At 41.8% G+C, this 13712-nt stretch overlaps 1 protein-coding gene across 3 annotated transcripts in view; it reads right to left on the minus strand.

The window, feature by feature from the left end:
- LOC136848052 (nucleolar protein 4-like) overlaps positions 1-13712 on the minus strand; it is a 252514-nt gene that overhangs the window by 156144 nt on the left and 82658 nt on the right. Inside the window, exon 1 of one of the 3 annotated variants that reach the window (XM_067120182.1) lies at positions 6507-8025. The exons of the other annotated variants lie outside the window; for them this stretch is intronic. Within the exon in view, the coding sequence (XP_066976283.1) occupies positions 6507-7187 (681 nt within the window). The 5' untranslated portion in view covers positions 7188-8025. Of the gene's footprint in view, positions 1-6506; positions 8026-13712 lie in introns of those variants that run through there. 3 annotated transcript variants of the gene reach the window in all.

Here is a 13712-nt window from a genome sequence, read left to right on the forward strand (position 1 = left end):
GTCCTCTCTCTCTCTCTCTCTCTCTCTCTCTCTCTCTCTCTCTCTCTCTCTCTCTCTCTCCCTCCCCACCATTAGAGCTCCTTTAAACTCCTCCTCCCCCTCCTCTCCCCCCTCTCCCATACCCTCCGCCCATCGTTCCCTTTCCTACACCAATCCGGGGATCCTCCCCCCTCCCACTCCTCCACGCCCCCAACCTCCTTCGCTGGTCCGACAATAACAGTTGGTGTGAGATGGTTAGCTTCCTGTTTTGAGCACAAGGCATCCCGTCTGGGGCTACATGACGAAGAAGAGGAGGAGGAGGAGGAGGATGAGGAGAAAGAAGACGAGGGAAAAGAAGTTGATACAAAATGCAAAAAAGGGCAACCAGGGCTGGGAATGAAGGTGGAGCAGTGGGAATAAAAAAAAAAAAGTTCCATGAAAAGGAGAAGCGCTAAGTTTAGAATGTGAGCTTTGAAAGAGAAGAAAATTTTCCCAAAATGTGCCAACTTTGCATTCGGATAAACTGTAAGTTTCTAAGGGGAGGTCAAATAATTAATTGCGAGAGTGAGAGAGCGAAAGGCAGTATGCAAGAATTTGCAGGTACAATGCTTTGGCCGATTTATATAGAAAAAAAACTATATAAAGGTAAAGTAACCGAGAATACCAGATCTTCGTTCAATGGCAGGTTGATATTAATGAAAAAGAAGTGGGGAAAAAATAGTGGAAAGGTACCCGCTATCGTGACAAATTTTGAAGAACCACTTTCAATCCCGCCCCACCCCCAAAAAGATTGTCTTCCTGAGAGAGAGAGAGAGAGAGAGAGAGAGAGAGAGAGAGAGAGAGAGAGAGAGAGAGAGAATCTGCTTTCAAAACAGGAGTTCAACGGTGTGTGTTAAAACACCTGTCATTAAATGATCTGAGCTGGTATTTACCGGCCCCGTGTAGACATTTGAGCGCCGCCGATGCGCACACACACAGCTGCAACGGCAGACATGAGAGAGAGAGAGAGAGAGAGAGAGAGAGAGAGAGAGAGAGACTCTGTTCGATATTAATTAATCACCGAGACCCCGTAATCTAGTACACATACGCAGTCAACTGTTTGTTTGCTAGAAAGCTTCACATACCAAGTCCGAACGACACCATACGCTTCAGCCCCAAAATAGTGTAATCCTATCTATGCCGCTGACACTAGTGCCTCTCTTTCTCTCTCTCTGACACACACACACACACATGTACACTGTCAATGTGCACACGTTTTTCTTCCAGTGTACACACACACACACACACACACACACTTCGGGTAAGGCCGGGCAGCTGACACTTCGCTTGCTACCACGGGACAAGGGAGCGTTGGGTCTCCCATATGCCTGTAGGGGGTCCTACCCCCTACATGATCACTAAAACGGCATATGTGACACTGAGTGTGCGTGTGTGTGCGTGCGCCCAGTACTTTCTTGAGACTTCTCTTAGTCTTAGTTTCAAAAAGACTTCACCTAAGTTACTAAGTCTTAGCACAGCAATAAATAACAATAATAAGTAGTAGCTGTAGTAGTAGTAGTAGTAGGGCGAGGCGAGGAAGAATAAAAGATGCATGGGAAAGAGACCGATATAAATAATGATCCCGCCAATGGCATATTGACACGGCCGCAAATAACACCTAATTTACCCACCCACTTAGTTCTCTATTCAAGCGCTCCACTTTCTCTCTCTCTCTCTCTCTCTCTCTCTCTCTCTCTCTCTCTCTCTCTCTCTCTCTCTCGCTAGCTAGCTAGCTAGTTTTTCGATCTCTTGGACGCACTTTAGCCTCTTCCTCTTTTCCTTTCTGTGTGAAGGAGGAGGAGGAGGGGGAACGTAGAGAATAAAGAAGGTAGGAAGGGATGGGGAGCGATAAATAATGATGGTGGTGGTATTGGCGCAGTCGTGCGGGTTAGGTCCCCTGTGCTGGTGGCGGGCGTGTTGGTGGTTACACAGGAGGCGGCGACGTCGGCCGACATAAAGGCACGGCAGCCACGAGGCCACCCGCTAAGCTCACGCCCTTCTTGTCCGCAGTGGTGGGCGGAGGCGTGTGCGAGACATGGCAGGCAGCCGCGACCACTCTCACCACCAAACCACCCCCATCCCCCGGCCCCCGCCTCTCACCACTTTCAGAAATGGTTCGGTCGTTTTCCACATGCTTTCGTTACTTTCTTCCCTCTCTTCCTCTTTCAGTCCGTCTATTTTTTTTCCTCTCTCTCTCTTTCTTGTTCTTTTCACTCGTTCACGACTTCAGTGCTGCTGGTTTTTGGCCCACCGATGGAGAAAGAGAAAAAATAAAAAAGACATCTTAAAGACCTCCTTCCCCCTCTTCCATCCCTTTTTTACACAAGTGGCTTTTCACTCTTCTCTAGAATCACTCCAGGAGAGGTGGATTCAAGTGGGTGAGTTGGAAGAGAAGAAGAAGAGGAGGAGGAGGAGGAGGAGGAGGAAGGAGAAAGAAGGAAACAGATGAGGTCGACTAGTGGGAGGGAAGAGCAGCAGAAACGAAGAGCAAGAGGAGAGAAGGAGGTATGAGTAGCTTGCCTGGTATGAAGGTGGTATTATTATTAGAGGGGTCTGTGAAGGTATCAGGGAACCCTCATCGTCAGACCCCTTATCATCCTTTCCCCCTCCTACTTCTTAGAGGAGAGAGGGGTCCCGCCACCCACGGGGCCACGGTTAATCTGAAACTCCACATCCTCCTCACGGCCAGCCAGGGTCGTAAGGGCGTCACGCTTACATAAATCACTTAAGACTCGCGCCCTTCTAGCCCTCGGGCCTGGGTACCACCACAGCAGCAGCGGCAGCAACCAACGGGCCGGACACACACGCACATATGTACGCACACTCGCACACACACTCTCACGCACACACACACACACACTTACAGGACTCGACCCATGAAGGGCCCGGCCCAGCAGATGACTGACTCCCTGTGTGTCTTCCCCCTATCTGTCCCTCTCTCCTCCCCTCCCATCCTTAACCGTCCCGTAGCTTGCACTCTGTGGCCGCGCCAGGAGGGGGTGGATCTATCACGGAAGGGGGAGGGGAATGAGAAGAGTTCTGCAGAAGGAGACTATGAGACCCAAAGGCTGAAAGAGAGAGAGAGAGAGAGGGGGGGGGAAGGGAGGTAAAGAGGACGAGGAGAGCTCTCAAGACACATACAACACCACAAGAAGAAAAGGATCTCCACAACTACCACAAACAATAATAAAGATAAAAGAAATGTGGATATAAAACTACAAAAACGTGAACAAAAGTGACGAAAGAAACGAGGAATGATTAATGACAGGAACATATCTACCCCGACACTTGCAGTTTATTTGCAATATAAAAAAGCAAAATTTACTTATTCGGACCGTATAAAGACAAATTTTTTTCTGAACAAAGGGAAACGGTCCTGTGGAAAAAGGATGCTCCCGATAGTATAATTAAGAGGGAAAAAAAGCAAGGAAGGTCAGCAAAGACTCTCTCTCTCTCTCTCTCTCTCTCTCTCTCTCTCTCCTCACACACACACACACACACACACACACACACACACACATATATATATATATATATATATATATATATATATATATATATATATATATATATATATATATATATTTGAGTGTGAACTCAAATACTATTTATACATTAATTTTAGAAACCTCCACATATTCCGTCACAACATCCACAATTTTATGTTCATATTCGAGAATATGTTTATTTTGTGAGTTGACGACATAATTTATCAACCATGGGAAACTTAATAGAGCACAGACAATATTTCTTCTCCACTATAATATATATACAGTATATATATATATATATATATATATATATATATATATATATATATATATATATATATATATATATATATATATATATATATTATCTATTTATATATATTATATATCTATTTATATATATATATATATATATATATATATATATATATCGACCTCCTGCCACATCATTGACCTTTTCTCCTTTAGCCTAAAATTTTTATTCCTTCTTGCTTTCCTCTCTTTCTCCTCGTTCTTCATTAGGAGTAGGGGCCTGCCTTACCGTTCCCTGGAGCGGCCTTCCCCTGCAGGCAGCCCAGTCCCCTCCATAATGATGTTAAGGCAGGTGTTAGCAGCACACAGCGGCAGAAGCAGAGCGCACAGGTCTGTAGCCGACACAATCAAGGGTGTGTTGCCTAAGGGATGGGGGGAGGGGAGCGGAATAAAGTTCCCCCTTCCCCAGACCATTCATCCCCCTCCCCACACCCTGCCGTTGTTATGGTGAGGGAAATGATAGTGGTGGCAGAGGAACTGCCTTAGGATGGAAGTGCTGGTGGAAATGGCTAGGAAAGAGGGAAGGGGTTGGCTGATTGCTATAGTTAGCAAGGGGAGGTTCAGGTTTGCTGGTAGAGGGAAGAGTTTGGCTGTCTGTATGTTCGTCTTTATCTAAGCAAAATACAGAATAATGAAAAATACAAGTGATCTGGAAAACTATATTTGGAGGAAATGAATTGCAAGACAAAATAAAAGGCATTAATATGAATAAAAGGAAACAGGTTACCATCACGCCACTGATCAACAGGCACAAACGTATAAAAAGCATTGAGAGAGAGAGAGAGAGAGAGAGAGAGAGAGAGAGAGAGAGAGAGAGAGAGAGAGAGAGAGAGATTTAAAAAGAAACGAAACTCAGCAACCGTGAGAAGCGAAGTGTATGTTTTGCAAAGGAGGGTAGAGGAGGCAGGGGAAAAGCCAGAGATTAGTGAGGCTTAAAGGAGAGGTGAGATTAGTGTGCAAAAGGAGGAGCAGAAGAGGTAAGAAACTGACAATCAAGAAAGCAAAAGTGAAAAGCTGCGCATACACAAACACAGATCTTTCGACTCTTATCATAAAAACGATAAGCTCAATCGCAGGAACCCCTCGTACTATAATGTAACCATAAAAGCATCTTTGTAGAAAGGGAATGGACAGAAAATTAGTCATTTATATTATTCTTTTTAGCCATAACAAGAGAATTGTGACATTTTTACTATAAGAACTAATTATAAGCAGTCTGTGAGAAGGGATAAGAGTGAGTTTTAATCTAATGTTACTCACATCAATTGGGGAATGGTTAAGTTCCGGCTACAGTTAGGCCGAAGACCAGAAGAGCATATCCATTAGGTCTACTCTTTTTTTTTTATTTAGGAGTTCTACATATTTTTTTCAATTCATTAGGTTTATATATTCCATTTTCTAACACCCACTAGGTCTACATTTCTGGATTTTTAATTTCACTCGGCCTAATTTTCGATTTTTAATATGCACGAGAGCTTTACTTCTTTTTTTTTTTAAATTACGAAGTCTGCATTTCCATATTCTTTAAACTTACTTGGTTTGCTGATGTTTTCTTAAATTGCATACGTCTACGTTTTTTAATCAGTTAAGTTTTGAGAATTCAAAAACACTGCATTTCAGCCTTTTAAAATTTACAGGCCTACATTTATGTTCTTTTTTAAAGCTAATGAAAAATCTACGACCGCTGAATGAGTTACCGAACAGATAACAAAGTAACGAAAATATAATGAAAAGAGAAAAATAAGAGTAGCTGATCGTTAGCAAGAAATGTAGAGCACACAAAAGAGGGAGATGATAAAACAGATGGATGGAGAAACAAGGGGAAAAGAGCGTAAAGGGAATGGATGAAGATGAAATAATTGGAAGAGCTGAGAGAACAGGGAAAAATCACGTCAAGGGGAAAAATGGGAAATGAACGGGAAGAAAAAAAACAGATAAGAAGAAAAATGGAGTCGTGAATATGGGAGAAGGGAGAGAAGCGGAAGTGATAATGGGAGTAAGAAGGAAGACTACCGGGAGGGGAGGAAGGGAGGGATAGGAGAGAGAGGGGGGTGCTGAAAAGAAATGATGCGAAAATGTGGTGAAGTTGAAAGAGGATCAAGAAAAGATGCGAGGGAGAAGGGATAGACGTGGGAGGAAAGCAGAAGGATCGGACTAAGTAGAGAGAGAGAGAGAGAGAGAGAGAGAGAGAGAGAGAGAGAGAGAGAGGAACGCCCAAAATCTACCCAACTATGATGGAAAATAGCAAATAATATATTTTATATAAAAAAAATAATGTGGACCACATAACACTATTCGTATGTTATGAGAGCGCGTGTACACATACGCATAACCACACACACACACACATATGTGTGTGTGTGTGTGTACGGATGTGTGTGTACGGATGTATGTATGTGCGTATGTAATAACCAAGAAAATGTTCGTGAATCAGTATAGAATATATTAAACATTAAAATCCGGTGTCTAACTAAAATTGCATTTCCAGAACAGATTTCATAAGATATTTGTAATTTTTTTCTCTCTCTCTTTCTGTGTGTGTGTGTGTGTGCGTGCGGCGGGGCATACGGCCAACACCTGCAACATCATAAAGAATGATCGGAATTAAGCATCTCTCTCTCTCTCTCTCTCTCTCTCTCTCTCTCTCTCAAAATAACCCAAATGGAAACCATATCGAGCCCTTACCTTGATCGTTCCAGTTTGTACGTAAATATCAGGAAAAGGATCTTTATCGGGATTGTAGTCGATAGACGCAGGAGTACCTGTCGATGACAACTGGGTGATCCCTAAGGGTTCCTTCAAGGCGTCCTTCAGGGTATCTTCCACGCCTCCTCCGGCATTCCCGACGAATCCCGGGGGCGGCCCAATCCTAAATCCGCGGCCTTTGACCCACAGTTTGAACTTGGACGTCTCATTGTCGACGTAATCACCGCGAAGGATCTGCAGGATTCTTTGGTACTTATTCCTGGTGATCGTTTTCGTCTTGGCGGAGTCTCCGTAGGTCTGCAGGACCCACGGCTGGTAGGTCTCGTACATGCCCAGACGGGACATCTTAGTTGGTGGGGGGTGAATTTCCCCTTTAAATTCGGGTTCCCTCATACCCTGTGGCATATCAGGGGAACCGCCAGGGTTAAGCAGGAGTCCCGCCGTCCTGCGGTCCCTCTTCCTGGGCGATCTGTCCTGTGGCCTCTCGGACTGAATGGTGATTGGGTGGACGATCTTCACGACAGGTGACTTGCTCGCTGTAGATTCTGAAGGAGGGGACGAGGCTCCCGTTCGGGCACCAGCATCCTGAGGGCTCCCCCAGTGCCCCAGGATGTTTCCGGTGTCATTCAGTGGACCAAGATTAGCAGCGTAGTTTAACATTTTAATGGACTGAATGCCACTTACAACGGAGGGAACGATGTTTACTACGAAGCGTTAAACCTTACGAACCCTGACACAACGATGTTACACCAGAGGAATCCAGTCCATCATTAGGCCTAGGCAGTAACTATACGAAACCAATCAATATAATACTACGAATGGATAGGAGCCACACCTCGAAGTCAACGCATAAAAATGAAACTTGTTCCTCGGGAAACGACCTTGAACTCGGAAGAACTTCCGTCACTCTCTCCTCTCCCGCATGGGGTCATAGGTCAAGCGTCTCGGTTCCAAGTTGGTCTAGCATTGTCACCTCTTGAACTTCCTTTGATTTGATGGATCAGTCACCGTATTCCTTACTTTTCCAAAGAGTTAACCTACTTTTACAAGATGTCACTTCAGGTGTTTTTTAGGCCTTGGTTCTTTATCGGTGGCTTAAGCTACGTTAATGTCTTGTCTGTATTTGGCTTCTAAATGTTATTTTCTGAAAATGTCAATACCCTTTTCCCCATTCTCAGATCAAAGTGGGGTTGCCTCTCTTCTGGTGAAACTTTCATCATACACTATTTCGTATATAAGCCTACGTCAGTTCCGAGTCATTAGGGAATTAATAATTTTTTTATCAAATATTTCTTTGCATTCCCCACTATAAAATAACCTCAAAAATCTGCCACTGAATCACAAACAAAACTAGAAAAAAACATTCGCCGTAAGTTGTCGCGTCTCGGCGATATAGCACGGTAAGCGACGTGCGGTGTCCGGAGTGAGGTAGCCAAGGAAGAGCGAGCGACAACAACCTCCTCTCACACCGACCGCCAACCGCTATCTGCCTCCAACTGACCGAGAGCCCTCCCGCAACCCGTCTAGTGTGTGTGTGTCTGTGTGTGTGCGCTCATGAGGGTGTCTGCATGTGTGTGTACATGAATGGCATGTTCATGTGCACCCTGCCTCCCTTAACCTCATATTATGTGGGTCTATAATGATGTTGATACTTGTCATTCCCCACATAGATCGGCGCGCGCTCACACACAGACACACACACACACATACACACGAATCTCTCTCCTTGCATGCATATTATATATGCACACACACACTTGATATTCCCGTTCTGCGGGTACAGCACTTATGGTCGAAGTGTTACTCTCTTTCGCCATTAATGGTCGAATTGGCGAATCCCAGGTGCTTAAAAGCGAGGGAATAATGATAATAAAAAAATGTGCGCCTGTGTCGGTGCCAGTAGAAAGTTGCTGTATTAAGCGAGTTCGGTGGACTTTGAAGTTAGGCTGCGTTTTGTGCTTATAAATTAGAATCAAGCTCGATGTTATGTACACACGCCACGGTGCTTCAAATCGGCGCGCTTCGCAACGTGTTTAAAATTTGCATTTGGGTGGATTTTGAAGGGGTGGGGGTAAGGGCAGGATGGCAGGAGTGGTTGGAATGATTTCAGTTGCTGAATATTACAGCCTGAGTGAATCATGGCGTCTGTTATTGTTGCTGGTAGCTGCAGTTGTTGCTTCTTGCCATGTTTGTTGTAGGTTTCATCTTGTTTACCATGACTTCAGCCACTATTTCTGGTACAACCCGAGCTATTAGTTGATAATAGCGTGATAACTCACTGTCGTTTTTACTTCTACTTCACTTGTGGTCGTATCCTGGCTGAGTTATTGACAAATGTCACGAAGCATTCGGGTGAGAGTCCATCAAATGTCTCTGCCATGATGTTAAACAGCCACAATGGTTAGTCTCACGCCTCGGAACTTGCTAATCTCTCACCTTCTCAGTGACGTATGAATAACCTACAAAGGGTTTTTTTTTTAGTCCTTTTTTCAAGATCCCTTGTGCAGTAGTTCAAGGTTCCTATTCCTTCAAGGTTTACTGAGAGTGGGGAAATTATTCGCTGATAATTTATACAAATAAAACAAAGAATGAATTCTGAGACTAAAAATGATTCTTTAGATACAGAGAAAATACAGGAAAAACGCAAAAGTGAATTTTTCTAAAATAACAGCACAACGGTAAACGTCATTTGGATGAAATTTCACGAAGGGCATGAGGTCACCAGTCACACCACCGTAACGCATTCAAAAGCTTTCGAATATCCCAGTTCTGCATTCAAGATTCACTGACAGTCAGTTATTCTTCAAGAAAGTCTTAGGTACGGCAACAGGACCGTTACAATGGTAAACCAGTTTCCATTAAGGGATGTCATTTTAATCTCGCTTTATTGTTGGTCAGGTTCATTATCCTGTGGAGTTGAAATGTGGTGTAGCCTTTGAAAGTAGATTTAAAAATATGAACATTTTTCTTTAGGCGCACAACACATACGAATTTTTTATTCGTGAGAAAGCTCACGCACGTTATATATATATATATATATATATATATATATATATATATATATATATATATATATAATATATATATATATATATATGTGTGTGTGTGTGTGTGTGTATGTGTGTGTGTGTGTGTGTGTGTGTAAAATTTACAGTATATGTCAGTACTTTTTCAGCTTAATCTTAAGTCAGGGTCGCTGTTTTTAATTAACCTTTTCCTTTTCTTGCGTACCTCCCTGCACCTATCTTGTTTATTTCATGCCTTCCGGAATGCAGTTACAAGACTTGACGACAGACAGACAGACAGACAGACAGACACAGTCAAGTTCTCTTGGATCTTCATCTCCTCGGTGTCCACTCTCATTTCCATGATGCCTCCTGCAACATGTTGCTCATCATCTCCCCTCCGCATCACATGCCCAAACCATCTCAATATTGACTCTTTGAGTTTTCTTGAAGGACCATTTCATCATTTGTTTTGTCAGATGTTTTACGGAAGGATAACCTCCTGACTCCACCCTCTCTATCTGGACTTGGGAATAAATATTTACATACATGCACACACACATATATATATATATGTATATATATATATGTATATATATATATATATATATGTTTGTATACATAACAATTAAAGAGCCTACAACTTCATCCTTTCCTTATATATGACGATTTTCATACACTATATATCTGACAGAATGCTTTTCTTTTGTATCCCAACCTCCTACAGGAGTAGCAGCACTTGTCGTTGGCCTTAGGAGAAGCAGCTCATCCGCTATGGTCCCACAGCCTTCCTCTAGGCGTCAATCTGCCTTGGGAAGTGACGCATTGGTTGCCCAAGCCATTGGCGCTTTCTAGGGCCGCAATATCCCAAAAAAGTTACGCTTACTGCCACCGCGGGACGCCAATCTTCCGCTGACTACAGTAGATACAGCACAGTAAATGGAGCGGTTCACGTTCTAGTCCGGGTAGGGGTTCAACCTGGTAATGACTATTAGTCCTAGTCCTACTTTATTTTACCACGGAGAAACAGTTTATATATATATATATAATATATATATATTATATATATATATATATATATATATATATATATATATATATATATATATATATATATATATATATATATATATGTATATGTATATATATATATATATATATATATATATGTATATATATGTATATATATATATGCTATATATATGTGTGTGTGTGTGTGTGTGCGTGTGCTCTAGTACAATGAGATCACAACCACCAAAACACAGACTACTAAGAATCATGAAAGCTTTTCATGACTGATTAAGATCACTAAAATCATCGAGCGTATCTGTTAACAATTCGAAATATATGAAAGTAACTTAATTGAAATTTTAAAAGTACGTTTAATGCCAGTACTTTTAAATATCATGAATCTTGTTTGGATTTCATAGACTGAGTTAATGTGACTAATTTTCATCTGTTCCTCAACGTGACTGCTAGATGTGATCCAGATGTTTAAGGTCAGCGCCTTCCCGCTAATTTTTCATTCTTTCAAAATCAATAAGTAAAAGTGCAAAGTAATCAAGAATAAGTGGTGGTGGGCAGGTCAAATGCAATACCTTATTAAATACTTTTTCTCGTTCTTCATTCACGCCAGCCTTAGATTCTGTTTCTAGACGAATTTTGGTTGACGTACTAAGCTATGTAAGTAGGTTCGAACCTGTGACAAGACAGTTTCCATTTAGAGATCGTGTTCAAAAATTACAACATAATAAGGAGAACTTTATCCAAAGAATCGAAATTCACTCGTTGTTTTTGAAGTTTGGGTACTCGTTCTTCCTCACTTCTGGGATAAACAGTTCGGTTCACGAACCTACTGCTTAACTCTGAAGGAGTTGCGGGGGACCTTGGAGATATAGAAAGAACGATATCTATCAGCGATACAACGGAGGCAGTTATCTCTAACCTTGATCTAAGTTTCCTCTCAAATTTCTCGAATGTTTGACCAATCTTTCCAAATCTTCTTTCCATCATTGCCGCGTTTTATAAGCGGCGACTACACAATAACCCCTTACTTGCGCGACAATACATATAACGCTGATGAAGAAGAGTACAATAGATACATTCTAAACCAGACAAGACTAAAAAAAAAAAAAAAAAATCAGAAAGCGCATACCTTTGCCAACGCCAAATCCTCATGGCTACACAATTCTGATCTACCACAAACGGTTACTTGTCAGGATCCAAATGAAATATGTACGGCGAGACATAATCTGTAAATTGATTTCCAAATCTGCGGGTTTCGGTTTCGTAAGCCTGCAGCACTTGAAACAGGGCCGAGTAATCCACTCGGTAAAAGGCCCCTTCTGCCCAAAAGCTACATTTCTATCTCTCCCAAAATCTAATCATTTGTTGTCAGTCACGAGGCCTTTGGAGCCTCCATTTTATGCTTGAGTTAGGAGAGAAACAAATTTTCCTCCTAGGCAGGTAAATTTAGTCTTACTTACGTCACTCTGACCGGTCTTTGTCTTTAATGCATTGTTTCCGCCCGTTTCGTCATTCTTGTACGATGGCAAAATCAACATGAAGGATTTCTTTATAACTAGTGAAAAACTGTAACAGTGATAAAAAAATTCTTCTGTGAATAGTGAATGATGATGAAACCCTTTTTAATTTTAATGCGCAGCTGACCAAATTTAAATTGTTGGCAGTATCCTCATTGTTATCAACACTGTACGAATTTCCACATAGAACCCATCTGGTAGTTCAGTATACCTTAGTTTAAGCAGACCACTAAGCTGATTAACAGCTCTCCTAGAGAGGGCTGGCCCGAAGGCTTAGATTTATTTGACGTGGCTAAGAACCAATTGGTTACCTAGCAACGGGACCCACAGATTATTGTGGAATCCGAACCACATTATAGCGAGAAATGAATTTCTTTCGCCAGAAATAAATTCCTCTAATTCTTCACTGGCCGGCTGGAGAGTCGAACGCGGGGCCAGCAGAGCGCCAGCTGAGAACGGTACCCGCCCGTCCAATGAGGAACTAAGAATCTTCCGCTGAACAGAAATCCCAGACGGGGCAAAAGAGAAAAACAAAAGGAGAAAAATAACAAACATCTAAAAACAAGCGAAGAAACAAACAATTAACAAAGATATTTACGTACACGGGCTGCAACGTCAGTCAGAATACAGAAGAGCCGTACAGTGAGCTGGAATCGTCTCCAAATGAGCTCACCCCTACGTTCGTCGCCTTCCATACGTTATGAGCATTTCTTCACTCCTCGCAATACTGTATTGAGTATTTTACAAATGAATCATCTATTTAAACCTCTTACTTTTAAACACTTTTATACACCTTCTTACAGTCCTAGAAAAGACAAAATGCATTTGCATTAACAACACAAAATCTGTGCACTTGAACCCAAGTCTTGTGTGTACACTCCAGCAAAGAAAGATAATGAACCTGCTTCATAGCTGTCGAAAATAATACAGATATGATTGTCCTTATAAACACAATTCATCATGAAAATCCTGCGACGGGGATGACTTGTACGCTGTGATAAAAACAAAAGACGATCGGTTAAGGCTGTGAAGTAACAGGTAAACACTCTGGGCCGTCGAGAAATGTCCATATAGAACATAGCCAGTCTTAACAAATTAGGCTTTCTTTTGTTGTAAATAATGTTATAAATGTTGAAACATGGTATATATATATATATATATATATATATATATATATATATATATATATATATATATATATATATATATATATATATATATAAATAAAGAAGAAAGAAGCTAGTATCTGTAACACAACACATCCTACACCAGCATTTACAACGGGATGCCACTCGATGGAATTTCACACTCAGACGCAGCGCTAACTGGGAACTGACGTCATCAAAAGGGTCACAAATGAAGAGGCTGACTTTTAGGAGGACAAGAGGGGTGTCTTTTTAAATAGTACGTAGAACATTTGCTCACATAATCAGCAACATAAATGTTGCCTTAATTGACTCAATTCGCCAAAAATAAAGGAGGGGAGGGAGGGAGTGAATGGAATTCTGCAGCATCAAATAAACTGAAATGTCAGTTAGATTTTCACTGTTCAAGGGTCTTAGTAATATACCGTAAACAAAGTTCTTATGATGAGATTATACGAAGTTCCACATCGCCTAATTTTTGTTCTGTAAATT

Source organism: Macrobrachium rosenbergii, chromosome 18 (assembly GCF_040412425.1).
Source record: "Macrobrachium rosenbergii isolate ZJJX-2024 chromosome 18, ASM4041242v1, whole genome shotgun sequence".
Classification (NCBI taxonomy): Eukaryota; Metazoa; Arthropoda; class Malacostraca; order Decapoda; family Palaemonidae; genus Macrobrachium; species Macrobrachium rosenbergii.